General features: G+C 40.7%; 1 protein-coding gene across 1 annotated transcript in view; it reads right to left on the reverse strand.

Moving 5' to 3' along the window:
• The window catches only part of CHCHD3 (coiled-coil-helix-coiled-coil-helix domain containing 3), a 245,425-nt gene that overhangs the window by 66,670 nt on the left and 150,966 nt on the right, over window positions 1-27,789 (reverse strand). The window contains exon 6 of the mRNA XM_073619418.1: window positions 7,912-7,982. Within this exon, the coding sequence (XP_073475519.1) occupies window positions 7,912-7,982 (71 nt within the window). The remainder of the gene's footprint in view (window positions 1-7,911; window positions 7,983-27,789) is intronic.

Consider the following 27,789-nt stretch of genomic DNA (forward strand, 5'->3'; position numbering starts at 1 on the left):
AGTGAATTTTTTCCAAAAAGCTTAGAAGACCGCTGCGCAAATACGGTGCAAAAAAAAAGTATTGCAATGACCGCTATTTTATTCTCTAGGGTGTTAGAAAAAAAACAATATATAATGTTTGGGGGTTCTAAGTAATTTTCTAGCAAAAAAACCTGTTTTAAACTTGTAAACACCTAAAATCCAAAACGAGGCTGGTCTTAAAGTGGTTAACAAGGGGGCTCCCAGAAGCCGGCCTCCCACCCGTACATTGTACCCCTACCCATTCACCTAAAAAAAAAGTGTAAAAAATAAACAAAGTACACATTTTTAAAGTAATTTATTATGTGCTCCAGGGTCTCTTCCAACTTCTTCTTCTGCTCTCTGCTGATGTCTTCTGCCTCTGCCGGTTCTTCTCCGCTGTCGTCTTCTAGCCCTGTCCAGTTCTTCTCCCTCTGTCCGCTCTTTTCTGCCTCTGCTGGGTCTTCTCTGTTATCTTCTCGCTCTTTTGCTGGGTCTTCTCCCGATGTAGAATCAACACTCTCACCCGCTCTAATGCCGGGTGTGCCACCACTTATACTGGCATGGAGCGGGGTCACCATGTGATGTCATCCGGAGGCCCCGCCCCGGGCATGATGGGTGGTGACGTCATAAGGGACGGGCTTCCGGTGACCCCGCCCCATATAGGTAGTGGTACGCGGCGCAACCGGCATTAGAGCAGGAGAGAGCGTCGAGTCAACATTGGAAGAAAAACAGAGGGAGAAGACCCAGCAAAAGAACGAGAAGATAGCGGAGAAGACCCAGCAAAGGCAGAAGACAGCAGACAGCAGACAGAAGGAGAAGAACCGGAGAAGGCTAGAAGTCGGGAAGAAGACCTTGTCCTCATCAACAGGGGGCAGGGTGCTCTGGGGTGGGGGGGGTGCAGGGCCCCCCTGGCTCAAAGCACCCACCCCCCCATGTTGAGGGAATGTGACCTGTTCCGGTTCGGGGGGGGGGCTCGCTCGTCCCCACCCCCTTTCCAGACCTGCCTGGCTGTGTGCTCAGATAAGGGTCTGGTATAGATTTTGGGGGGTGCCCCATGCCATTATGTCGGCGTAAGGTTTTCCCTTAAAATCCATAACAGACCGAAGGGCCTGGTATGCTCTTGGAGGAAGAACCCATGCCGTTTTTTTTTTTTATTTGGGGTGGAGTACCCCTTCAAGATCATCAGAACACAAGTCGCATGCCAAAGTCGGATCAGTTAAGACTTTGAACCGACTTTAGTGATGTTCAATGGGCTGAAGTAGGATCAAAGTCAGACCAAAGTAGTGCAGGCACGACTTGAAGTTATACAAATATGAATGGTAGTCATTGGAAAGCATGGGGAACAACTTGTCATACGACGTTGCAGTCCCAAATTGTAGGACAAGTCGTACAAGTGTGAAAGGGGCCCTAGAAAGAGAACACTGATTGTTTTTGGTACATAAAATCCAGTGGATGCATTTCACATCACTGCAGTGGCAGCACAATCATAACTCACTCTCCTGTTCCTTAAATGATACAAGAAACTAAAAATAAAAGGGGAAACAATCTTAAGGCAAAATTATATTTGCTGGTTAATTATAGTGATTATAGCACAGTAATAAAGCCATTATACTTTGACTTGGATGACCGTGGGGAATACAAAGTTACTGTAGCATCTGCTTCTTTTCCTGCTACCATTCCTTTAATTACAAAGGGTAGGAAAGCTAATACAAATGTAGAAATGTAATTAGTTTGTAAAAGCCTAAATCCTTGCCCAAAGCCATGTTCTTCCTGTAATATCACATTCTCCTCTTCTTGTGTAAACTTTTCATTAAAAAAGGAGACATCTTCATAATCTAATAAAACGGTTATAATACAACTGCTTGAAATATTATTCTTGCATTAAAAACAGTAACATGTTTTAGTAATGTTATTTTAATGCAATTTGCACAACTCAGGAGCCCACTGAACCTGATCTTTTAGAGTGTGATCAATGTGAATAACCACCCTACAGAGATAAAGCATTTGATCATTGGGCACTTGATCAATGTTTCTTAAGGCTCTGCATAGATAGAGCATTTGTCAGGAGTGTGCTCAACCTTAAGTTTATTTGTGGAAAGACACAGCAGAAACAAACTTCTTTAAAAGCATTCTGAACAGTGTAAACCTGTATTTAAAAGACAAAGACAGTGCAACATAAATGCTTATCCATACACAGGATACCAGCTTCTAACAACCCCTCACTATTTACAATACCTCTAAAAAGAATTTATTACCAACTACAAGTATTACTACGCCCAAAAATAAAAATGTAATATAATGTAGCTTACCAATCCATATACCGTATATACTCAAGTATAAGCCGACCCGAATATAAGCCGAGGCACCTAATTTTACCACAAAAAACTGGGAAAACTTATTGACTTGAGTATAAGCCTAGAGTGAGAAATGTGCAGCTACTGTAAGTGGAAAAGAGGGTCAACAATGCCCATTTGCAGCCTCACTGTGCCCATTTGCATGCCTCACTGTGCCCATTTTCAGCCATAGGTCCCCCAAACTTCAAACTCGGTAGTTAAGGGTTCCTAGATGCCCCCTAGTTGCAGCCAAAATTTGGGGTCTCTGGTCCCAAAATGACATGGCTGCAGATGGACACAGTTGACCGACTTTGGGCCCCGTATCTCGGGGCCACTTGGTGCTAGGAACCCCAAATTTGGTGTGCAAACCCAGTGGAACTAGCACTACAACTAGCACCAAGTGGCCCCAAGATACGGGGCTCCAAAGTCGGTTCGGAAAATGTCATTCTCTGCTGCAGAAAAGTGCTTGACCCAAGTATAAGCCGAGTAGGGCATTTTCAGCACAAAAAAATGTGCTGAAAAACTCGGCTTATACTCAAGTATATAAGGTATGTGGAAACTACATTGGTTTCCATTTTTAGTCTTAAGCCCCGTACACACAATCAGAATATCGTAAAAAAAAATACCGCTTTTCAAACGATCGTACAATAATCTGATCGCTGTACACAGCTTTCGTCCAAAATTTCCCGAAAAGACAAACACAAATTGTTTTCGATACCAGATTGTATGATTTTAGTTTAATCCATACAGTTTTCATCCAAAAATACAATACAAATACATTACATCACTTTCAAATTTTTATCCTGTTGTACAAGAATCTTCGTACTTTAGCGTTTTCAATATGGAGACTAGCATGCCAACAAAAAAAAAAAAAAAGCGGATGATCATTCATCCGATAATCTCATCGTGTGCCCTAAGCTTAAGAATAATTTTAGCAAGTAGAAAAAAATAGATGTTGCACTTGCCAAAAATGCAGTTCTTCACTTCCTGTGAGCTGAAAAGGCAGCAAAAACATTGTAATCTTTCTTTTGTAAACTACTAATTCCCTCAACTACCAAATAATAGAGATGGACAAAGGCAGACATCATGAAGTTAAGTCTGTGCGACAACCATGGCTGTACTACATAGACACAGTGGAGATGCAAGTGTAGCCAAGAAGGAAAAGGAAGTGTTCTTAACAAGGATTACTGGGTGAAAATAAAAGAAAACCGCATGAAAAATAAAACAAATTCAGCCACTGCATCTAAGCACTGGCAAGCTGCAACACGTTATCTTTGGATATAGATAGACTTTAAAACAACAAAGTCACTAAACAAAAAAACGTAAACAATCAAAGCATAGAAAACTACACTTCACAGCAAGACTGTTCAACAGAAGCTAGTTGGTAGACCAGCTTCTGTATAACAGAGAGGAGATTTTTTTGGTATGCATGTACCCGGCTTTACTATTACCTACACAGATGATCGTCACTCTCTTGCAGAGCTAGAGTTGCCACTGGAGTCTTTTGCATGTGAGAATTCTGAGTGTACCAGACTGCTGGGTCTCCCAGCTGCACACTATGTCCCCACCACAGCTGCATCAACAGCCTGTTTGTAAAGCTCTGAACAAACACACCAATTTACTAAAACCCAAGAATGGGGGGTGTAAAATACCACTCCCTGAAATTATACCTTTGAGGCGATACAAGCCTATGCTCAAATATAAACACTTTAAACCAGTATTAAACCCAAAAGCAACTATTTATTATATTGCAGCTTACCAATTCTTAGATATGATGCATTTGTTTTCTTTTTTAGGCTTTCTTTCCTTTATTTTCACCTGGTGATTTAGCCAGTAAGTATGTTGTTTTTTTAACAGGGCAAGCTGTTCTGCAGATGTAGCAGTTAAGAGCGTTAAGACTACCCATTTACTGCTGACAGGGGTGCTTACAATGATCAACTTTTATTTAATAATGTAAAACCTTTATTCCAAAACGAAAAAAAAAAAACTGTTTGCTGTAGCCTATAAAGGTGTTATCCGGAGCTAAGTTTCAGTTTGTTAGTGTATCTAAATCTAATAGGGCATTTAGCACTCCCCTTCCCCCAGATTAACAATCCTGCTGCCCAAAAGGTTCCCCTGTGCTCCTTCATCCAATGTAGAGGCACTTTAATAGGAGGCGTGTTACTGGCCAGATCACCAGGTGAAAACAGAGGGGAAAAAAGCCAAAAAAGAAAACGAATGCAGCCACCCATTTCGAATGATTGGTAAAATGCAATGTATTACATTTTTGGTTTTGGGTTTGGGTTTAATAGCGCTTTAAACTGAACAGACCAGAAGGGAGCAAATAAAAAGTTTATTATTAGGGTTTTTGTATACTTTAGCCAATTGTGGACTTAGGGCATACAACATGGCCTCAAAAAAATTAAATCCAAAAACTTAGGGAGTATGTGGTATGCCCTGGTCTTTAACCTTCTCCACAGCTCGGGTCACATTTAACAACAAAGTCTGGCTGTCATTTTTACAGCTGGGACCTTCACCATATCATAGGAGCAACTCTAGCTGTTTCTGTATAAATTTACACTTCAAGCTCATTCACAACGCAAATGAGCTTTTTGTAACGCTTTGGAGTGCATTTTACATGCATTGCTTTTGTCTTTGGTTTGTATTGCAGTGTGTTGCACATAGGAGTGTTTACATTTGAATGTGCTTTGTTTGGGCTGCACTGAAAAAAAAGCAGGGCATGCTGTGCTGGGCAAACGCAACACAACACGCTGACATGAACTACATCCATCGGTAACCATTTTTTAGTTGTGCGTCAGTCACTGCTTTGTGCTCTGCCCCTACTGCACTCACTGGAGCTGTGGAGGATGCAGGAACGGCTGGCTTAAGCTCTGAGAGGCTTAGCCAGCTGCTGGTTCAGGCATCTGGGAAGGTCTCGACATTATTGTTAAGAGCTCCGCAGAGCCTGGACCGCCTCTGTGATGTACTTTACCCTGCGGTCAGCTAAATCTGGGTCACAGAAGTGCAGAACTAATTGCACTCCTCACTCCTGTGACCCACAGGAGAAGTAAGGCCAATAGAGCTTTGGCCATATCTCTTTAAACTGAGAAAACGTACCATAAAAAAAAAAGTAATTTTGAAATTGATGGCAGCAACACGTCTCAAAAAAGTTGGGACATGGCCATGATTACCATGGTGTAGCATCCCCCCTTCTTTTAAATAACCCTCTGTAATTGGGAAGACCAGTTGCTGGAGTTCTGGGAGAAGACTGCTGTCCCATTCTTAACTAATATAGGATTCTAGTTTATCAACCGCCCTGGGTCTCCTTTGTCATTTAAGGATGCACCAAATATTTTCACTTGGTGAATGATGTGGCCTGCAGGAAGGCCAGTTAAGCACCTGGACTTTTTACTACAAAGCTATGCTGTTGTCAAAGATTTAATATGCGTCTTAACATTGTCCTGCTGAAATATGCAAGGCCTTCCCTGAAAAAGACATCATCAGAGTGGCAGCATCTGCTGGTCTAAAACCTGGATATATCTTTCAGCACTGAGGGTGCCTTTCCAAATGTGCAAGCTGCACCCTCATACCATCAGAGATGTAGGCTTTTGAACTGAGCGCTGATAACAAGCTGGAAGGTCCCTCTTCTCTTTAGGCCAGATGACACTGAACCAATGGGTTGCCAAAAAGAATGTCAAATTTTTATATGTCTGACAACAGAACAGTTTTCCAATTTCAGATATGGTTTCTTTGCACGATAAAGCTTTACCTTGCATTTTTGGATGGAATGGTGAACTTTGTTCACAGACAGTGATTTTTGGACACATTCCTGAGCCTATGCAGCAAAAGAATCATGCCCGTTTTTAATGCAGTGCCAGATAATGGCCCAAAAGAGCTTTGGGGGCCTTTCTCCCCTGGGGATAGGGACCCCATCGCCCCTGGGGACAAGGACCCTTATCACCTGGGAACAGGAATCCCATCTCCAGGACCCCTCCTCCTCTGGGGACAGGGACCCCATCACCCTTGGGGACAGGAACCCCATCTCCAGACCATGCTGTCTGGCGTCACCCACCCTTATTAGCAAGTGAATGCGGCATTCACATACATTGAATCCGGCCCTTAAGTGGAAAAAAGGTTGCTGACCCTGCTGTAGATAATATAATATATTTCAAGTTAAATTTTATTGTGAGGAACATTATTCTGAAATCGTTTGAAAATGCTGTCCATCTCTAATTCTGAGAAAGTCTGACTCTGTGGGATGCTTTTTTTTTTTTTATACCCAATCATGTTACTGACCTGTTGCCAATTAGCCTAATTAATTGCGAAAAGTTCTTCAAGCTCTTCCTTAGTAGTACCACTTCGTTTGCCAGCTTTTTGTTGTCATGTCCCAACTTTTTGTGATGTGTGGCTGCCATCAATTTCAAAATTATCTTATTTTTTTCTTAAAATAATACATTTTCTCAGTTTAAATATTTGATGTTTCTATTGTGAATAAAATATGGGTTTAGTAGATTTGCAAATCATTGCATTCTGTTTATGCAGATTTTAACCACTTGCCGACCGCTGCATGTACATTTACGTAGGCAGAATGGCACAGCTGGGCAAATGGGCGTACAGGTACGTCCCTTTGAATTTGCTGCCGTGTGGTCGCGACCCTGCCGCGAGCTCTGTGAGTAGGATCACGGGTCCCGCGGACATCGACACCCACGATCGTCTCACGGAGCGGAAGAAAGGGGAGATGCTAATGTAAACAAGCATCTCCCAGTTCTGCCTAGTGACACTGTCACTGATCATAGCTCCCTGTGACCGGGAGCTATGATCAGTGATGTGTCACACGTAGCCATGCCCCCTAACAGAACACATCCATAGGACACACTAGACCCCTTCCTGTAAAAATGACAATGGTCCCAAAAATATGTCAAAATTGTCTGATGTGTCCGCCATAATGTCGCAGTCACTATAAAAATCGCAGATCGCCACCATTACTAGTAAACAAAAAATTATTACTAAAAATGCCTTAAAACTAACCCCTAATTTGTAGACGCTATAACTTTTGCTCAAACCAATCAATAAACGCTTATTGCGATTTTTTTAACAAAAATATGTAGAAGAATACGTATTGGCCTAAATTGAGGAAAAAAAATAGTTTTTTTTATATATTTTTTGGGGATATTTATTATAGCAAAAAGTAGAAAATAATGCGTTTTTTTTCAAAATTGTCTATTTTTGTTTATAGTGCAAAAAATAAAAAGCGCAGAGGTGATCAAATACCACCAAAAGAAAGCTCTATTTGTGTGAACAAAAGGACGTCAATTTTGTTTGGGAGCCACATTGCACGACTGCGCAATTGTCAGTTAAAGTGAGGCAGTGCCGAATCGCAAAATGTGCTCTGGTCTTTGGCCAGCCAAATGGTCCGGGGCTTAAGTGGTTAAAAAGCATCCAAACTTTTTTGGAATTGGGGTTGTAGCATATTAAAGCGATTTCTTTTCTTGATAAAAAAAAAAAAAAAAAAAAGAAGCGTAAAAAGCCATGCTAACCGGTAACTCAGTTACACATATTATTAGATAAAATGACATATGAAGACATCATGATAACCTACTTGAATCGTGCCTCCACAGTGTTTGCAGCTTCCTGGTATTGATCAGTGGTAACTTTATAAAATTGTGCACTCTGTGAAAAGACAAACATGAGACTCAACAAAATGCTGTAGTAACAAATTACCATTGTAACGTTGTTTCACATTTTATTTAAATCAAACCAAACCTGTCAGCAATTTTATCATTTTAAAATGAGTAAATCGCAACAATGTGCTTACAATTATTACATGTGTTAGACAAAACACCCCCCTTTCTGTGCTTCATTTATTCTGGTTTGAGTTTATTACTAGGGGCTTGAAGTCCCATCCAACTGCAGTTAAAGAATCTTAATGATTAGTATGAGCTCTCATTTGACTGGCATAGAGAAGGAGCTTACGCCAAAAGACAGGGAAATAAAATAAAAATAAGATTTGCAGGGGTGAAGAGAAGAGGAATAAATGTTATATGGTGCCTGCTGTTAAAGAGGAAGTAAACCCTGATGGGTGTTACTTCCTCTTTATTTCCCTGCAAAGGTAAAACATAATGGGCTACTATGCATCACAGTAGCCCATTATGTGACACTTACCTGCAGGAGAAGCCCGCAATGTCCTCGTCTTCCTCGCTAGTAGTGAGCGTCCATTCTTCACCCCTCTTCCTTCCGGGGCCGCGAACTCTGGCTCTGTGACTGGCCGGAGTCGCGTGACGTCACTTCCGCGCATAGGCGCGGGAGCCGCCTTTAGTGGCATGACCCGAGCTAGAAACGGCACAGCGTTCCCTTTCTATATCCGGCGCATGCGCAGAAGAAATCGTCCTACGGCGATTTGCAAATATCTCCTAGACCGTGCAGGTCTGGGAGATATTTCAAGCACCTACAGGTAAGCCTTAATCTAGGCTTACCTGTAGGTTAAAGTGGTTGTAAAGGGTTTACAACCACTTTAAGCAGTCATTTTACTGACAAGTTTTCAAACAAATGTCAAGTTGACTTTGAAGGAGTTTGGTGGCAATAAGCATGTTCCTAGTAAAGAATGAACTCAAATAGAGAAACAGTTACAAATTCTAGACATATCTTGGGCACTCAGAACTAGTGCTAAAACAGAAGATAGCTAAAATGTGCACATTTACAATAAAAAAAAAAGTACATATGCATGCATTTCATACATATATTAAACAAGCAAATTCAGATTCCAAGGCCCCTAAGGTCTGTCCTATTGTATGTATTATTTACGCTCAAGTCTATGATACTACCTGTGACTGCAAAATGACTTTTCTGAGCCAAGGGCTGCTGAGTTTTTAGCAAATGATCTCATAAGAGAAGTCTTTTTCTTCATCTGGCATGTCCAGTAATATTACAGCACGTTTGAGTTTGTACATTAAAAATAACATGAAAATGGGTAAGCAGAGATACTCAGCTACTGCTGAAGGTGCAACTAGTATTAAAAATAAAAAACTCTAAAGAATCCATATATTTTAAGGCCATAGGTCCAGATTTGTTAAGATTAGAAAATTGATATTTTTACACCAATGGCTAACAGTGAAAACACCCAAATTTTTTCTTAAAAACACAGATTCCCCCCCTCTCATCAGGGTATCATTAAACATAATAAATATTTGACCAGTACATACTAATGCCACAAATGGATATTACTGCTTAACCCCTTTGAGACTAAGGGTGAAACAACTTTGCAACGTTGACATGCGTTTGTAAAACCGTACATATCATCACAACTACTTTGTGTATCCAGGTGGATTACACCCTGTTTTTTTTTCAGAACAAATTGGGCTTTCATTTGGTAGTAAATGGTAATGGATATCTCTTTTTGTTTTTATTATAAAAGGAAAACTGGCAAAAAATAGTAAAAAATAATGTTGTTTCTTTTAAATTTAGCTGTATATTTCTTGCTACTACCATAACCTACCACCAAAGAACAACCCAAAATAAATTCTCTTGCTTCCGACAATCACAGGGATACCACATACAGTGGGGACGGAAAGTATTCAGACCCCCTTAAATTTTTCACTCTTTGTTATATTGCAGCCATTTGCTAAAATCATTTAAGTTCATTTCTTTTCCTCATTAATGTACACACAGCACCCCATACTGACAGAAAAACACAGAATTGTTGACATTTTTGCAGATTTATTAAAAAAGAAAAACTGAAATATCACATGGTCCTAAGTATTCAGACCCTTTGCTCAGTATTTAGTAGAAGCACCCTTTTGATCTAATACAGCCATGAGTCTTTTTGGGAAAGATGCAACAAGTTTTTCACACCTGGATTTGGGGATCCTCTGCCATTCCTCCTTGCAGATCCTCTCCAGTTCTGTCAGGTTGGATGGTAAATGTTGGTAGACAGCCATTTTTAGGTCTCTCCAGAGATGCTCAATTGGGTTTAAGTCAGGGCTCTGGCTGGGCCATTCAAGAACAGTCACGGAGTTGTTGTGAAGCCACTCCTTCGTTATTTTAGCTGTGTGCTTAGGGTCACTGTCTTGTTGGAAGGAGGCTCTTTACCACGTGATCAGCTGTAACCAATCACAGCTGATCACAACGTGTAACCAGGAATTGCAGGTGAACCGCTTTCCTCAGTTCAAGCTGACAGGAAGAGCCAATCGGTGGCTCTCCTGTCAGAAGGGGGGTCTGCGCATTTATTATCAGTTCAGCCCCCATCAGAGGTGCCCATCACATCTGCCAATCACTGCCCATCAGCTACCAGTCAGTGCCCAAAGTGGTAATCAGTGCCCATCAAAGTGCCAATCAGTGCCCTTCACAGATGCCAATCAGTGCCCATTAGTAAAGGCTGTCAGTACCTCATAATCAGTGCTGCCTATCAGTGCCATCTATTAGTTTCCATCAGTGCCGCATGTTAGTGCCACCTATCAGTGCTGCATATCTGTGCCGCCTATTGGTGCCCATCAGTGGTGCATATTAGTGCCCCGTCATCAGTGCCCATCTCCTTATTGTCACCTTATCAGTGCCAACTAATCAGTGCCCATCAGTGCAGCCTCATCAGTGCCTGTCAGTGAAGCAGAAAACAACATTTTATAACAAACGGAAAAAATTTTTTTTTTTTTCAAAAATTTCAGTCTTTTTTAGTTTGTTTAGCAAAAAATAAAACCCCAGTGGTGATCAAATACCACCAAAAAAACAATTTATGGGAAGAAAATGATAAAAATGTAGTTTGAGTAGTGTTGCATGACCGTGCAATTCAAAGTGTGACAGTGCTGAAAGCTGAAAATTGTCCTGGGCAGGAAGGGGGGAAGTGCCCTGTATTGAAGTGGTTAAATATCATACAGGGCAACTTCATGTCCCAATTTGTGGCTGATCCAACTAGAAGTAATGCTTTGCTAGATCTATTGATTACAAATAACACAGATCTGGTTGCAGATGTGGAGATACGAAAATCAAATTGCTATGAGCCTACAAAGCCCCACGTGTATCCAACTCAATTCTCCTCCTACTAACATCAAAAGGCACATTCCTGATCTGATCCGGATCAAGCTGTTCAATTAACCCGACAACTGGACTGGTGTAAACAATTAACTTACAAAACCTGCCCACAAAACGATGCTTAGATCTTCTAATAAGGTACCAGTTTCACATACTGTATTGTGGGATGGGAATCAGCTTTATTTTGCCACAAGTTTTTCCTTACATTCAGTAAACAATTTCCTTAGTTTGAGAGCTAAATAAATAGCATGAATCATTTCTATGGAGTTCGCCTTTAACACTTTATATTTTGCCTATGGATTGTACTCTATCAGTAGGTACAAGACAAAGCAGCAGAAAGAATCTTTGGTGGGAGTAAAAAGGACTCCAATTGAGATGATGAATGGCCTTCTATCAAGTCACTGTCCCCATAATACCAGCATTCACTATTCTATTATTTAGGCTAAGATTTATCTTTCTCTAGAATGATCAATAAAGTTGAACACAACAGCTGCGCTGATCAATACTTTTTTTTTTTTTTGCATTTTTCTGTCTGTATAAAATGTATTTATCTGCTATCATAAAAAAAAAAAAAAACAGACATACACACACACACACGCCAGATTTTGTCTTTTATTGTTTTGCCACCGTAAAGTACAATAAGATGGAAAATAAGAATAAAAAAATATAACTATTCATTAGATAACAAACTTTTTAAGCTACTTTTACACAGGGTCCACCGAACGTTAGTGCTAAAGATGTTTTAGCGGTGTTTTTCAGATGATAGTGGGACGCTTTTAACCCCCCGCTGGTGCCCAAAGGAGTTAAAAGTGCCCGTGTTGCGGTGCTTCTGATTGTATACAACGCTCCCAAACTGCCCCAAAGATGCTGCTTGCAGGACTTTTCAGAATGTCGTGCAAGCGCACCGCCCCTGTGTGAAAAGTCTCCCTGAAATAAATGGAAGGCATTTTTTAGAGGCCATTTCTAGCCCTAAAATGCCTGAAAAGTGCCTCAGTGTGAAGCCAGCCTTAGTTTTACTCAAGCCACATGGGGCTTTACTAAAACCAGTGTTTATGTTTCAACATTAGTTGAAGTGTTACATAAAAAATTTAAATTCACTGAACAGAAATTAGTGCTTGGCTGAACATCTCTGAAAGCAGCATTCCTCAAGACGAGCTTTGTTCTGTCAATATGGCCACTTTAACCACTTGCCTACTGGGCACTTTTACCCCCTTCCTGCCCAGGCCAGTTTTCAGCTTTTGGCGCTCTCACACTTTGAATGACAATTGCACAGTCATGCAACACTGTACCCATATGACATTTTTATCTTTTATAATTTTCATCTTTTTTTTTTTCACAGAAATGAAGCTTTCTTTTGGTGGTATTTAATCACCTGTGGGTTTTTATTTTTGCTACACAAAAAAAAGACCGAAAATTAAGGAAAAAAAAAAAAACACATTTTTCATAGTTTGATATAAAATTTTGCAAACAGGTAATTTTTATCCTTCACTGGTGTGCACTGATGTGGCTGCACTGATAAGTGACACTGATGGGCACTTATGAGGCAGCACTGAGAGGTGTCACTGATGAGAAGGCACTGATTGGCAGCACTGTTGGGACTGCACTGATAATCAGTGCCCTAATTATCAGGGTACATGTCCCTTTACCATTAGCTGGCTAGTGGCTCCCCTCACGCTAACAGTGTGAGAAAAGAAGTGCCGATAACTGGCTTCTGCTTATATCGTGATCGGCTCTCATTGGACACAACTGATCACATGGGAAAAGGCCGCTGTGATTAACACTGTGAATGGATGACGTGGCCAGGCGGGCGGAGCCCCACACGGCTGTTTTTTGCAGATTGTGACAGAGATGACCCCCCCCCCCCCACCTGTAAGAACGGGGGGAGTGTGGGGGGGTGGTGCATCTGTAATATGTTACATGTCAAACCCTGACTATAGGTGAATCATGTAACATGTTACAAAAGATGAAATTATCCTTTAGACCCCGTTCACACTTGAGCATTTTCAGCTCGAAGTTCAGAAACGCTCAATATTCATCACATTCATTTCAATGGCCCCTGTTCACATTTGAGTGTTTTGTCACCTGTAGCAAAATGCCTGTTGCTCAAAAAAGTACTTGTTTTCAGGCAGATTTGAGTGTTTTTGTCCCCCTGAACAGTGAAAAATTTGCACTTTTCAGGCGTTTTCAGCAGCTCCCCTTATCTAGCATCACTTCACACCTTACACAGATTTCTACTGGCCACAGCAAAAACACCTAAATGAAAAACGTCTGAAAATACGCCTATAACACTTGCAAACCTGCTTAAAAACACGCTGTCACTAGGAGTCAGTAGGTCATTACTGAAGGAAGCTGGCTGGGTATGCAGAAACATAAATGTCACAAATTATATAAATCCTCAATAAAAAATGCAAACTGATGTCATAAAATACATATTCTAAATTGCATTTCAAAGATAAATAAAATGGTCTTTAGAATTTATTTGCACAAGCCACTTATCTCATACTCATCACAAAAGCAATCAACTACTGAAAAGTTCAGATACTACAAACATCTTTTTCACCAAAACTAAAAGATTATCAGATGTAAACTCATTAGAAAGTTTGATTACATATATATATTTTTTTTTTACACAAGCCTACTTAATGCATAAAAAAGATAATTCAAAAGATGAAAAGAGATAGGAGCACTGCAAAAAAAATATTAATATAAATGTTTCATTAGGAGGCATTCAGCAATATAAATATGCACATATAGATAAGGCTGACCAAGGTAAATGCAGAAAAGAACAAAAACATAGCACACAATAGGAATTTGAGTTTTGGGTACAAGTTAGCTGACTAAATCAGTCACCAAAAGATTGTTTTTTTTTTTTTATGGGGGCTTAATAGAATCTCTTTTAGTGAATTTTTTGCCCACCCACCTGTCATGATTATCACAAAATAGTCTTATAATTACAATACCTCTTTGATTTCTTTTGTTCTTTTTTTTTTTTGTTTTGTTTTTTAAGACACTGAATGCAGCAGGCAGAGTCAGGTTTACAATGGAGATCACAAAACTATAAACTATGGAAGGAGATTAGAAAACCTTGACATTTGAGTCTGCCAGTGTCCATTGATAAGCAAACCCTCAGATTTTTGTGGACTGACAACCAATGCATGAAATATCAGCAACAGCAAACATGCTTTCTCTGTACTCCAACATAAACCTACAATTTAAGAATTGTATTACCAGGGTAAGGGTTGATTTGATCTGTTGTATTTGTGACAGATCATCCAACGGTTTCAAAGTAATTCAATCATAACAGCAGGAAGCATATTAGAATGTGACCAGAACATCTTTGCATGCTGTGTGCAGTTTTTTCAGTGCAATTTAGTACCTGCTGAAATGTATACTAATGTATGCTTGCATGAAAGTCTTTATTCTTTAACAGCGATGAGCATGGATGTACTCAGATCAGTATTCAAACCCACGTGTGTGCAAGCCTGCCAAAAACCTGTCACCTGTACAGGCCCAATCATCTATGGCAAGCATCACTAAATGGCGGACCGAGTCACTGTCCCATCCAGACCCAGGGGGCAAAAAAGAACTATTGGGTGGGGTGATGTAAAGGGGCAGCTACTGTGTGTGTGTGGGGGGGTGAAGGGCGCAGAGGATACTACTGGGGAGAGCAGGAGGACACTACTGCGGGTGATGTGTGAGGGGCAGAGGACACTACTGTGGGTGATGTGTGAGGGGCAGAGGACACTACTGTGGATGATGTGTGAGGGGCAGAGGACACTACTGTGGATGATGTGTGAGGGGCAGAGGACACTACTGTGGGTGATGTGTGAGGGGCAGAGGACACTACTGTGGGTGATGTGTGAGGGGCAGAGGACACTACTGTGGGTGATGTGTGAGGGGCAGAGGACACTACTGTGGATGATGTGTGAGGGGCAGAGGACACTACTGTGGATGATGTGTGAGGGGCAGAGGACACTGCTGTGGGTGATGTGAGAGGGGCAGAGGACACTGCTGTGGGTGATGTGAGAGGGGCAGAGGACACAGCTGTGGGTGATGCGAGTGGGATAAGGGGACATTGCTCACTGCAGTGGGGGGGGGGGTGACATGAGAGGGGCAGGGGACACTGCTGTGGGGGGGAGGGTGATATGAAAGGGGCAGTTAACTTAACACCCCTGATCTATGGCCAGGGCACTATCCTTAGTGAGCCGGTGTCCCTTGTACTTCTGTGCTGCAACCATCTCTCTCCTCTGTAAGAAATCTCAACCCCGGTGCTGTAATACACACACCAGTGAAACCTGAATCTGTAAGAGACTCTGTACTTGGTGAGCCAGTATTCCCTGTACTTCAGTGCTGCTGCTATCCCACTTCCACATGCACATCCTGAGCCTTGTGCCACTAGTGACTCTTGCTGGTTTCCCAATGTTTTCGTAGCCTCTGCAGTATTCAGTCAGCTGTGCCTGCTTGAGTGTTTAGGGTCCTGCAGTGAACCCCATCTCCCCTTGTGACCACAAGGAGCTCCTTAGATCCTGCGCCTCTATTACAACTTCACCAAACATGCAGATACCTGATCCACCAACACTTTGTGTTCCCTCAACATTCAGTGTCACTCTATCTTCAATATTCTTAAAGACCCCTGAGCTTATACTCTCATTGAATACAGACTGCTGTCCGTGACTGTCAGGGTAGTTCACAATTAGGAATGAAATGCTAGGAATCTTTTACCAGTCAATATTTATTTTGTTGCAAACACACATCAAGTACATTTTAATTATATTGCATAGAAAATAAACTTTTTTTGACAGCCACTTGAGCTTCAGACAGAACAGAGAAGATCAAGGAATTCGGGAGCTGTAAAAGGCTGTTTTTTTTTTTAACCCCTACCCACCTCCCGGCCACTTAAGAGCTTCTAGATGATGGGAGGCAGAGGCGGCATTTGGGTTATGTGACAGTAGTCACATGATCAGAAAGCTCCCAATCACAAGTATGCATCAGGAATTTGAGCTCCCAGCCAGCAACTGTGCAGGGATCACATAAGGTGCGCGCTCTCAGCACAGAAAGGTTAAAGTTTAGGCAGCATAAAGGGCTCTCAGCATTAAATGCCACTGGTTGAGAGGCCGCATATATATGCATGCAGCCAGCTGGAAGATGTTAAGCTGGAAGACGTTAAGCTGAAAACAACAAACCATGGTATTAAAAGTTTATTGGACCACCAACTAAAAAATATCACCAAAATAAAATTTTCCTATTTAAAATTAAAGAAGCATAGGAAAGAAAGCAATGAATGAAACATAAAAGAATATTCTATAGTTTTTGTTGGCACCTTTCAAAGCAAAGGTTATATTTAAAAAAATAGCTTTCATGTTAACAGTAATACTTGATTTGATTAGTGCAATTGTGACAGAGAAAATTGAGTACTCTCCATGATACTTTTTTATTTGCACTAACATACAATTTTTCAGGACAAGCTTTCGGGGTATGTCCCCTTCTTCAAGGTCCAAGCTGCTTGGACCTTGAAGAAGGGGACATACCCCGAAAGCTTGTCCTGAAAAATTGTATGTTAGTGCACATAAAAAAAGTATCACGGACAGTACTCAATTTTCTATGTTAGCAGTAAAATAGCCAAATAAGAGTAATGTTATTCTATTACCAATATTACAAAAAGAACCACTTAGATTAACTAGCCAGTTCACAAGGATGTTTGAGCCAGTCACGATTGATAATAAAAGTGGCACCAAGGGACTGTGATCTACACTAGTCATACCAAGTCAAATGCGCACTTATATAGAGAATGGAACCGTTGACACAAAAGCATCATAATCCATTTAATAATCATTATTAGTTTACAACCATCATTATTTGAAGAATGCATTTTTAAATCAAGATTCTGACTAACGTATATAAACACTGCAAATAAAGCTTGCACAGAGAACCAGTGCTTCAATTAAGTTTAAATATGTATGTATAATTCAGAGATAAAAATATTCAAGACAATAACCATGCAAGAGACCTGTGAGTGACTCCAGGCCAACCCTGGAGTTGAAAATGTGACTTACTTTGAGTACCATAGTAAGCAGTAGGCATGGCACAAATAGGAGGAGTTTTGACTTAATGTGAGATACAAAGTCATCTCTGGAATTAAGAGTCTGTTTTCATATCAGGCAAAAAAGGATTTCCAGGTGTGATATTAGATCTTCCAGGAAGAGGCTTTTTTTGATTTTCGCAAGAGAAGAATCACATACTCAAAAACCCCTCTTATCCTTTTATAGCTGGGTTTCAACAGTCATGCCGTTAAAGCCAGAGACTACAAAGCAGGATGGAATAGAGGGCTTGAGACAGAAGATCTGTTCTGTTGGGAAAAAGCCAGGGGTCATCTGCTAGAAGTCGGAGTATGTCTGTGCACCATGTTTTTCTGGGCCAGTTTGCTGCAAATGAAATCACAATTTTTTTCTTGCTCCACTGTTTTGAGCAGATGAGGTAGGATTTGCACTGGAGGGAAGGTGTAAATTATACTAAACCAAGACTAAGGTTTATCTAGAGATGCACAATTAATCGTTAAAAAATCGTGATCTCGATTCACCCCCTCTGACGATCTGTCCTGCTGAGTTTGCCGATTCTTTCATATAAACAAGTGGAGAGATTATCTGCTTACTCAGCTGTCAAAAGAAAGCATCTGGGCAGTCTGCCAAGTTTAGAACTTGAAACATTGTAACTAACTTCCTTCTTAGATCAAAGGGATAAAACTTCTGTGTAAACAAATAATCCAGGCAATCTGCCAAGTTTTAAACAACCTAAATGCAGGAAGTTTAACCACTTAAAGTCTACATCTTTTTCTGACACTTCTTTCTTAAATTAAAATCAATATTTTTTGATAAAAAATTACTTGGTACCCCCAAACATATATATACATTATATATATATATATATATATATATATATATATTAGCAGAGACCCTAGGGAATAAAATGGCAATTGCTGCAATATTATGTCACACTGTATTTGCCCAGCGGTCTTTCAAATGCAATTTTTTGGGAAAAAATACACTTCAATAAATAAAAAAAAAAAAAATCAAAACAGTAAAGTTAGTACAATTTGTTTTTGTTTTAATGTGAAAGATGATCTTACACTGCAAGAATCGCGAGAGAATCGTAATCTATCCTTTAAGCAAAAATATTGTGATTCTCATTTTAGCCAGAATCGTGCAGCTCTAGGTTTATCATGGCATCTCGGGGGTACAGCTGGAGAATCCTTGGTACTGGCAACAAACAGAGGTAGTCCTGTTGAATATGGAAGCTAGGATGTCCACATCTGGAATCCCTCATGTTTTGCAAATCAGACTGAAGACATCTGGATGAGGAGCCCATTCCTCTTGATCCAGGTGATGGCAGCAGAGATAATCCGCTTTTACAGTTGTCCACTCTTGGGATGTGCACCGCAGGGATTGCTGTAGAGCGAGTTTCTGTAAATGAGATGATCTGGTTCATTTCCTTCAAAACAGCCTGACTCCTGGTGGCCCCTTGAAGGTTGATATAAGCCACCACCATGGCACTGTCTGACTGCAACCTGATTGGGTGTCCCATTAGAAGTGGGGTCTAGTGTTATTGGTCAACCTGACTGCTCTGAGCTCCATGATGTTGATGGGGAGCTTGGCTTCTCCCAGTGACCATGTTTTTTGGACTATAAGAGATTAAACACTCCTCCCCAGCTTGACAGACTTGCTTCTGTTGTGATAACTTCAGTGACAGGCAAGGAAGAACTTCCCCACTGTTGAGGCTGGGGTGGTTATCCACCAAGAAAGGGAATTCTTTGCTTGGCTGGACAGGAGCATGAGTAAATTGAGAGAAGGAGTCTGCTTTTTTTCAGTTTGACGAGATGGCTAGTTTGGTGAGTCATTAAATGGAATATGGGTGAATGGAACTGCCTTGGAAGAAGCTATGATTAGACTTGGAACTCTCAGAGAATCTTATTGTGGGATGTCTCTTGGATCTTAATTCTCAAACACGTGCTCTTAGAGAAAGGTGTCCAGTCACCTGAATGTACACGTCTATAACCCATGGTGTATGAATACTCTATACTCTGCCTGTGTCCTGTACTATACAATTAAAGTGCCATTTTATTAGCTCCAAAATGTATTATTTGACTGTGCTGATGTTTTCTTTAAAATACAGAGAATAAGGGGGTAAATGCACTTCCCCTTTCATCCCCAGCAACCCGCCTCACATGACAAGCCTACATGTGACACAGGGCAGTCCAGCTTCAAGAATGACAGCAGATTACTTGCTCTTTTCTTCCCCTCTGGTCCAGCACACCCGACATGAGCGAACAAATGACCATGGGTCATTTAAAAAATAATAATAATGATTATATATATATATATATCTAAAAAGATGTAGAAACATTAAAAAAGATCATGGGAATGAATGACTGGTTATAAATGTTGACAGTGTTTATTTAAAACACAAAATGCTTATTTTGATCATTTAATGTTTGGAGCAGAGTTTATGTTGATTGATAGCAAGGCAGAGTTTATGTGTATTGACTTCTCCTGTACACGAAGGCTAGCGAGTGTAACAGAAGAAGTCAACACACACAAACTCCTCCTCTCTATCAATCAACATATGCTCTGTCCTAAGCAATGAAAAGATTATAACCAATATTGTGTATTTTAAATAAACATTGTCAAGCATATGTTAATAAAAAACTTTGTTTGCTTAACATTTTTATATATTTTTTATCCATTTAGATCTTTTTTTTAAATTATTTAATTTACTCAGGGCTATGCGATCGACCGTGTCAGATGAGTTGGACCACAGGGCGAGAATAGAGCAACTAATTTGCTATCAAAGGTGAGGCTGAAGCTGCCCCACCCCCAAGACATGTAAGCGTGTAGTGTGTGTTGGGCAAGGACGGGCTCGGGCGTGTTCGCACACTCCACGTGCAGAGCCCGCCAGGAAGTCAGCACGGCGCAGCGCTAATCGCAGGCAGTGAGACATTTTCCCGATGTGCGGCTGCAGAGATCGGGAAATGTCTTACTGCCTGTGATAAGCGCAACGCCTTGCCGACTTCCTGGCGGGCTCTGCACGTAGAGTGTGCGAACACGCCCGAGCCCATCCTTAGTGTTAGGATGATGGCAATACCAGTCATCTCCTAGATTGTAAGCTCTAGCGAACAGGGTCCTCTGATTCCTCTTGTACCAAATTGTAATTTAACTGTAATATCTGCCTTCATTCTGTTGGCGCTATATAAATCCTGTATAATAATAATAATAATCTTATTAAATCAGTTGTTGCTTCAATTAGTTTTTTATGATTTTATTAAAATTTAGATTTTTTTTTTTTTTTCCAACAAATGATCATATGACCACCAGCGCACAGGCATTGGATGGCCAAGGACAAAAGACACAATCACTGGAGTGAAGTGTGCAGGACATATCACATGCTGGGAATGATGAGCTCTGCCTACATGTTACGCAGTGACTTGCGGAGAAGCTGTATAATGATCAAGTGACCAACTTACAAAAAATCAAGATAAAGGTATTAGCAATCATTCTACAGCTTCGCTACAGTATATGGCCCAATGGTTGTAATGCTACTATATACTACTCATATGTTCAAGCAGGCTACAAGCAGTTTAATTACACTTTAAACACGTGCATACAAGACGGCCCAAGAATATCTCAGAAATAGATGTGATTTGCCAAGAAAAGTGGGAAAAGATCCATACAGCAAAGCTTACAGTGATTGTAAAGACTGACTGACTTTGATTGACAGCCGTGGGAGCCGATAGCGCCACTGCTCTGTCTCAGCCAATCAGGAGGAGTGTACTGGATGGCTGAGGGGATCGTGGACATTGCTGGAGAGAAGGAGCTCATTTAGGTAATTGGGGGCTGCTGGGGAGGCCGCTACACAAAGAAGGTTTTTTATCTTAATGCACAGAATGCATTAAGATAAAAAAACCTTCTGCCTTTACAACTCCTTTAAAGGACTGTTAGCTGGTTACCAAAGGTATTTACAAGCTGTGACAAAGGGAATGCTGCTCATTAGGAATTTACTAGGTTGTCTAAACTTTTGTAAAGGTCACAATAATTATTTTGTTTGTTCTGAAGTTATGAAAACATGTAGCTGTGCAATAACATTTCATAGCGATATCCCTAAAATTGCGGATTATACCAAATTTTCTAATGGTCACAATGGTTACCAGTACAAATAAAGAGGTTGAAGATACAGGCAGTGATAGAAAGAGCTCACAGAGAATTCTACTACATTCAAAGTTGAAAAAAAAATGCTTTGGCTAAAATTCTACTTCATTTTGCCATAGATCATAACATCCCACATTTCTAAAATATTTCATGTACCTGTTGTGTGGGCAGGCTACATGTTAAAAGATCATGTATACCAGTGGTCTCCAAGCTGCGCCCTGGGGTTGGATGTGGCCCTTTGCTTGATTTTATCCAGCCCTTGGTGCACTATTTCTCCTACTGACACATACAATGGGGGCATAATTCTTGCCACTGACACTAAAAATAGGGCATTATTCCTCCCACTGAAACCACCGATAGGGGCATAATTCCTTTCACTGACACCAACAATGTGGCACTATTCGTCCAACTGACACCAACGATGTGGCACTATTCATCTAACTGACGCCGGTGATGGGGTATTATTCTTCCAGCTAAAGATGTGGCATTGTTTACTTCCACTGACATCAGGACTTTTTTTTTTTTTTTTACTCCCACTGGCCATAGTCCGGCCCCTAAAGTCTCAAGGTCAGTAAACCAGCCCCTTGTTTATAAAGTTTGAAGACCCCTGATGTATACAATGTTCCCCTTTCTGAGACTATGGACAGTATTAGGGTGCGCACCGGTCAGGGCTGTTTTAGTGTGATTAACGGTATTTACTTTAAAGGCAGACCATTCATAGGCGAAGAACCACAACAGACCAAAAATTGCTCCAGCAGCATTTTAAGCAGCGCACAGTAATATATTTATGTCTGTTGCACAGTGCAGGTGACAGTAGGTGAATCAGAAAGGTGCACTGGGGTGTCATTCACAATGAACTTAACCAGCAGCATACCAACAAAATACCATAGGTTACCAAAGAACACTGGTGTGAATAGGTCCTTACTCTACACATGACTGGCAATTATGCCTCTAAACACAAGGGTTTTCCCCATGAGATTAGCTAACCATTAACGCCTAAAGCATTGGGAAGGTCAAAAACACAGTGAATTAAAGAACTGTGAAAAAATAACTATAGATAATTTAGAAGACATTCTAAGAGAACAGAAGTCATCAAAAGAAAGTACCGGTACTTAAAATGTGAATCTGTGCTTTAAGAAACAAAGAAAAGACATTTATTGTCATGATTATAAGAAAATAGCATTCGGTGTAGATGAAAACTGTACAGCATACAGGAACCCTGAGACACTGTGGGTGGAGGAATTGTTGCTTAGATGTAATATTCTTGGAAGTCATTTGGTCTTTTGACAGGTGAAGATTTGACATCCTAAAATTGGCAGGAAATTGTCTAATCTCCAAGAGTCAGGCCAGCAACCTTCTCATCAAAGTGTCACACACACTAAAAATTGAAGTAGCATGTCAAGCACTATATTCTAGTATGTGGAGAAGAAACACAGCATTGCATGGTTTTGAGAAGTGCACAGCAACACAAAGGCCAAGGGTCCATTCTCATATACAGTAGCAGCATACGAGTCAGTACTAGGTCTATTCTATCACAGAATTTAGACATTGACAGAATCTCAGCCAGATAAAGACATATGCTAAAGTAAATAATTTAAAACTGAAACTGCAAGTTACATTTACAGAGCATGCCTCTAGAAAAATATGCTCATACAATACAATATGAGAATTTTTGACTAAAGCAGGGTATACATGAAGTTTTATTTTTTCGCTCAACCAACGAGTAGAGTGAAAAAACTCAGATTTCCACATCCACACAAGCAATGTAGATGCAGGGATCTAACCGCTGCTCTATTATATTCTGACAGTGGGGACTGCCTTCCCTTGCCAGAATACACCGATCAGTGCTGCAACCATTGGATGCATGCCCTGATCAAATGCTGATTTTTCCAGCAGGACCGTTTGACAGAAGTCAGTCTAACGAACAGCTTTTATTGAACAGAGAGAGGTACACATGGACCAAAATTCTACCGGTTCCTGCTGAACCAGCTAAAACTTTCAACACGGCTTTACCTGTAATTGCTTTCTTCTATTACAGTACTTAACATACACTCCTTTAAATCTTGACAATGTATTTTATGCTGTCCGATTGATGTGAGGATACTGCCAAACAAAGCTGTTAGGCCAACCCATATAACCCCTCCCTGCTTCCAATATTCATCAGTTTTTTTAGCAAGCAATCAGGGGAAAATGCCAGGACAGATGAGAAGGTATCTTGTGTTCTGTACTGTACTACAAGAAAATTATTTTACAGGTAAGTCAAATCAAACAATATAAGACACAGACTTCTTGAAATCTTGATCATGGGACCTCCCCGGGGCAATACAACTGAGGGGTGTGCAATACAGGACAGAGCCAACAGGCCCAAAACAAGGAAAACTGGTTCCCAACTGAAAGAGCGGATTGAAGCATGTTACGGTAGAAGCCAGCTTCAGCGTGGGCCTGAACATTCAGCTGATCAAACTTGACAAATGTGTGAATAGAGGACGACCATGGGGCAGCCTTACATATCTGAGAAACAGATGCTTGGTTCTGAAAGGTCCAAGAGGTGGACCATAACAATATAAGGAGTCTTGTCCTTTAACCACTTAAGGACCGGCCTCTTTCTGAGATTTGTTGTTTACTTTAAGTTAAAAACAGTTTGTTTTTTTTTTTGCTAGAAAATTACTTAGAACCCCCCAAACATTATACATTTTTTTTTTTTAACACCCTAGAGAATAAAATGGCGGTCGTTGCAATACTTTCTGTCACACCGTATTTGTGCAGTGGTCTTACAAGCGCACTTTTTTTTGGAAAAAATAAATTTTTTGAATTAAAAAAATAAGACAACAGTAAAGTTAGGCCAATTTTTTTTTTATATTGTGAAAGATAATGTTACGCAGAGTAAATTGATACCCAACATATCACACTTCAAAATTGTTCCCGCTCGTGGAATGGCGACAAACTTTTACCCTTAAAAATCTCCATAGGCGACATTTAAAAAATTCTACAGGTTGCATGTTTTGAGTTACAGAGGACGTCTCAGGCTAGAAAAATTGCTCTCGCTCTACCGAACATGGCGTTACCTCACATGTGTGGTTTGAACACCATTTTCATATGCGGGCGCTACTCACGTATGCGTTCGCTTCTGCACGCGAGCTTGGTGGAACGGGACGCATTTAAAATTTCTTATTTTTTACCTTTTTTTTTTTTTTTTTTAAAAACAGTGAAAAAATAAAGTGTCACTTTTATTCCTATTACAAGAAATGTAAACATCCCTTGTAATAGAAAAAAGCATGACAGGACCTCTTAAATATAAGATCTGGGGTCAAAAAGACCCTTATGCCACGTACACACAAGCGGACTTTTCAGCATCAAAGGTCCGACGGACTTTCGACAGACTTTCGAACGACCGGACTTGCCCACATACTAAAGTCCGTTGGTTTGAACGTGATGACGTACGAAGGGACTAGAATAAGGAAGTTCATAGCCAGTAGCCAATAGCTGCCTTGCATCCTTTTTTGTCCGTCGGACTAGCATACAGACGAACGGATTTTTCAACCAGACTCGAGTCCGTCGGAAAGATTTGAAACATGTTCCAAATCTAAAGTCCGTCTGATTTTCACAGAAAAAGTCAGCTGAAGGTCCGATGAAGCCCACCCATGGTCGGATTGTCCGATGGATTCATTCCGTCGGACCAGTCCGGTCGTGTGTACACTAAAATGAAATTAAAATAAATAAATAAAACAAAATATTTTTTTTTTCCGTTGCCGATAAAAGTGATCTTGTGGTGAATTTGCCGCAGAGACCACCATTATCGGAAAACGGACCGCCCGCGGAAGAAGAGGATACCCGCCATAACAAAGATATCCCTCTTCAAAGTTAGGACGTATATCGGCATGCGGCGGTCCGGGAGTGGTTAAGGTGTACAATGCCTTGAAAAAGTACTCATACCCATTGAAATTTTCCACATTTTGTCATGTTACATCCAAAAACGTAAATGTATTTTATTGGGATTTTTTTTGATAGACCAACACAAATTGGAACATACAGTAATTGTGAAGTGGAAGGAAAATGACAAAATGGTTTTCCATAATGTTTTTAACTAAATATCTGAAAAGTGTGGCATGCATTTATATTCAGCCCCCTTCACTCTGATACCCCTAAGTAAAATATAGTAGAACCAATTGCCTTTAGATGTCACCCAATTAATAAATAGAGTCCACCTGCGTGTAATTTAATCTCAGTATAAAGTTGTTCTGTGAAGCCCTCAGAGGTTTGTTAGAGAACCTTAGTGAACAAACAGCATCATGAAGGCCAAGGAACACACCAGACAGGTCAGGGATAAAGTTGCAGAGAAGTTTAAAACTGGGTTAGGTTATAAAAAAAATCCCAAGCTTTGAACATTTTAGGGAGCACTGTTCAATCCATCATCCGAAAATGAAAAGCGTATGGCACAACTGCAAACCTACCAAGACATGGCCGTCCACCCAAACGGACCAGCCAGGCAAGGAGAGCATTAATCAGAGAAGTAGCCAAGAGGCCCATGGTAACTCTGGAGGAGCTGCAGAGATCTACAGCTCAGGTGGGAGAACCTATTCACAGGACAACTTTTAGTCGTGCACTCCACGAATATGGCCTTTTTGGAAGAGTTGCAAGAAGAAAGTCCTTGTTGAAGAAAGCCATAAGAAGTACCGATTGCAGTTTGTGAGAAGCCATGTGGGAGACACAGCAAACATGTGGAAGAAGGTGCCCTGGTCATATGAGACCAAAATTGAACTTTTTGGCCTAAAAGAAAAATGCTATGTGTGGCTGCACATCACTCTGAACACACCACCCCCACCGTGAAACATGGTGGTGGCAGCATCATGTTGTGGGGCTGCTTTTCTTCAGCAGGGACAGGGAAGCTGGTCAGAGTTAATGAGAAGATGGATGTAGCCAAATACAGGGCAATCTTAAAAGAAAACCTGTTAGGAGTCTGCAAAAGACTTGACTGGGGCGGAGGTTCACCTTCCAGCAGGACAACAACCCTAAACATACAGCCAGAGCTACAATAGAATGGTTTAGATCAAAGCATATTCATGTGTTAGAAAGGCCCAACCAAAGTCCAGACCTAAATCCAATTGAGAATCTGTGGCAAGACATGAAAATTGCTGTTCACAGATGCTCTCCATCCAATCTGACAGAGCTTGAGCTATTTTACAAAGAAGAATAGGATAAAAATGTAACTCTCTAGATGTGCAAAGCTGGTAGAGATATACCCAAAAAGGCTTGCAGCTGTAATTGCAGAGAACGGTGGTTCTACAAAGTATTGACTCGTGGGGGCTGAATACAAATTGACACCACACACTTTTCACATATTTATTTGTAACAAATTTTGAAAACCATATATCATTTCCTTTCCTATTCACAATTATGTGCCACTTTGTGTTGGTCTATCACATAAAATCCCAAAAAAATACATTTACGTTTTTGGCTGTAACATAACAAAATGTGGACAATATCAAGGGGTGTGAATACTTTTTTCAAGGCACTGTAAGTCTTTGTGATAGCCTGCTTAAACCAACTAAAGTTAGTGGAATAAGATGCAGGCCAGCCCTTGCAAGAGCCTGTAGGCAGGACAAAGAAAAACAGAAGTGTGGATAGAGGTAATGCCATAAAAGTATACTTTGCTCTGTGAGTAATAAATCTAAACTATGTAGAGAGAGCTCTTTGGGGTGCTGGAAATACAGCGCAGAACACATACAGCCCAGTACACCCTCCATACATGTCAGTATACACAATGCAGCACACATACAACTCAGTACACCCTCTATACATGCCAGTAAGCACCTGAGAACTTGTGAATGTGTGAGGAGCACTGCATCATGGGACATGAAGTCCTGGACAGGAGAAGGAAGTTAAGTGATTCTAAAGGCATAAGGTATTTTACCCTGCTATAGGGGCACGCTATACTAAACTTTGCAGCTTGCTATAGGGGTGCTCTGAAGGCAGCAGGAGCCAAAAGCACAGGCGGGGACCTCTGAAGAGGAGGATGGGGGTTGCTTGGTGCAAAGCAAAATCATTGCACAGTACAGGTAAGTATAACATGTTTGTTATTTAAAGGAAAAAAGAAACCTTTACAATTACTTTAAGAGCTCTGTGCGGGGAAGATCATCATCTGAACCCAGACAAGCTGGAGGCATTACAATTACATTTAAAGTGAAAGTTTACTTGTATTGAGCATTATATTTAAAATTATTATATCCATACAAAAAAAGTCTAACCCTTTAGTACTACTA

Source organism: Aquarana catesbeiana, linkage group LG03, assembly GCF_042186555.1.
Source record: "Aquarana catesbeiana isolate 2022-GZ linkage group LG03, ASM4218655v1, whole genome shotgun sequence".
NCBI lineage: Eukaryota > Metazoa > Chordata > Amphibia > Anura > Ranidae > Aquarana > Aquarana catesbeiana.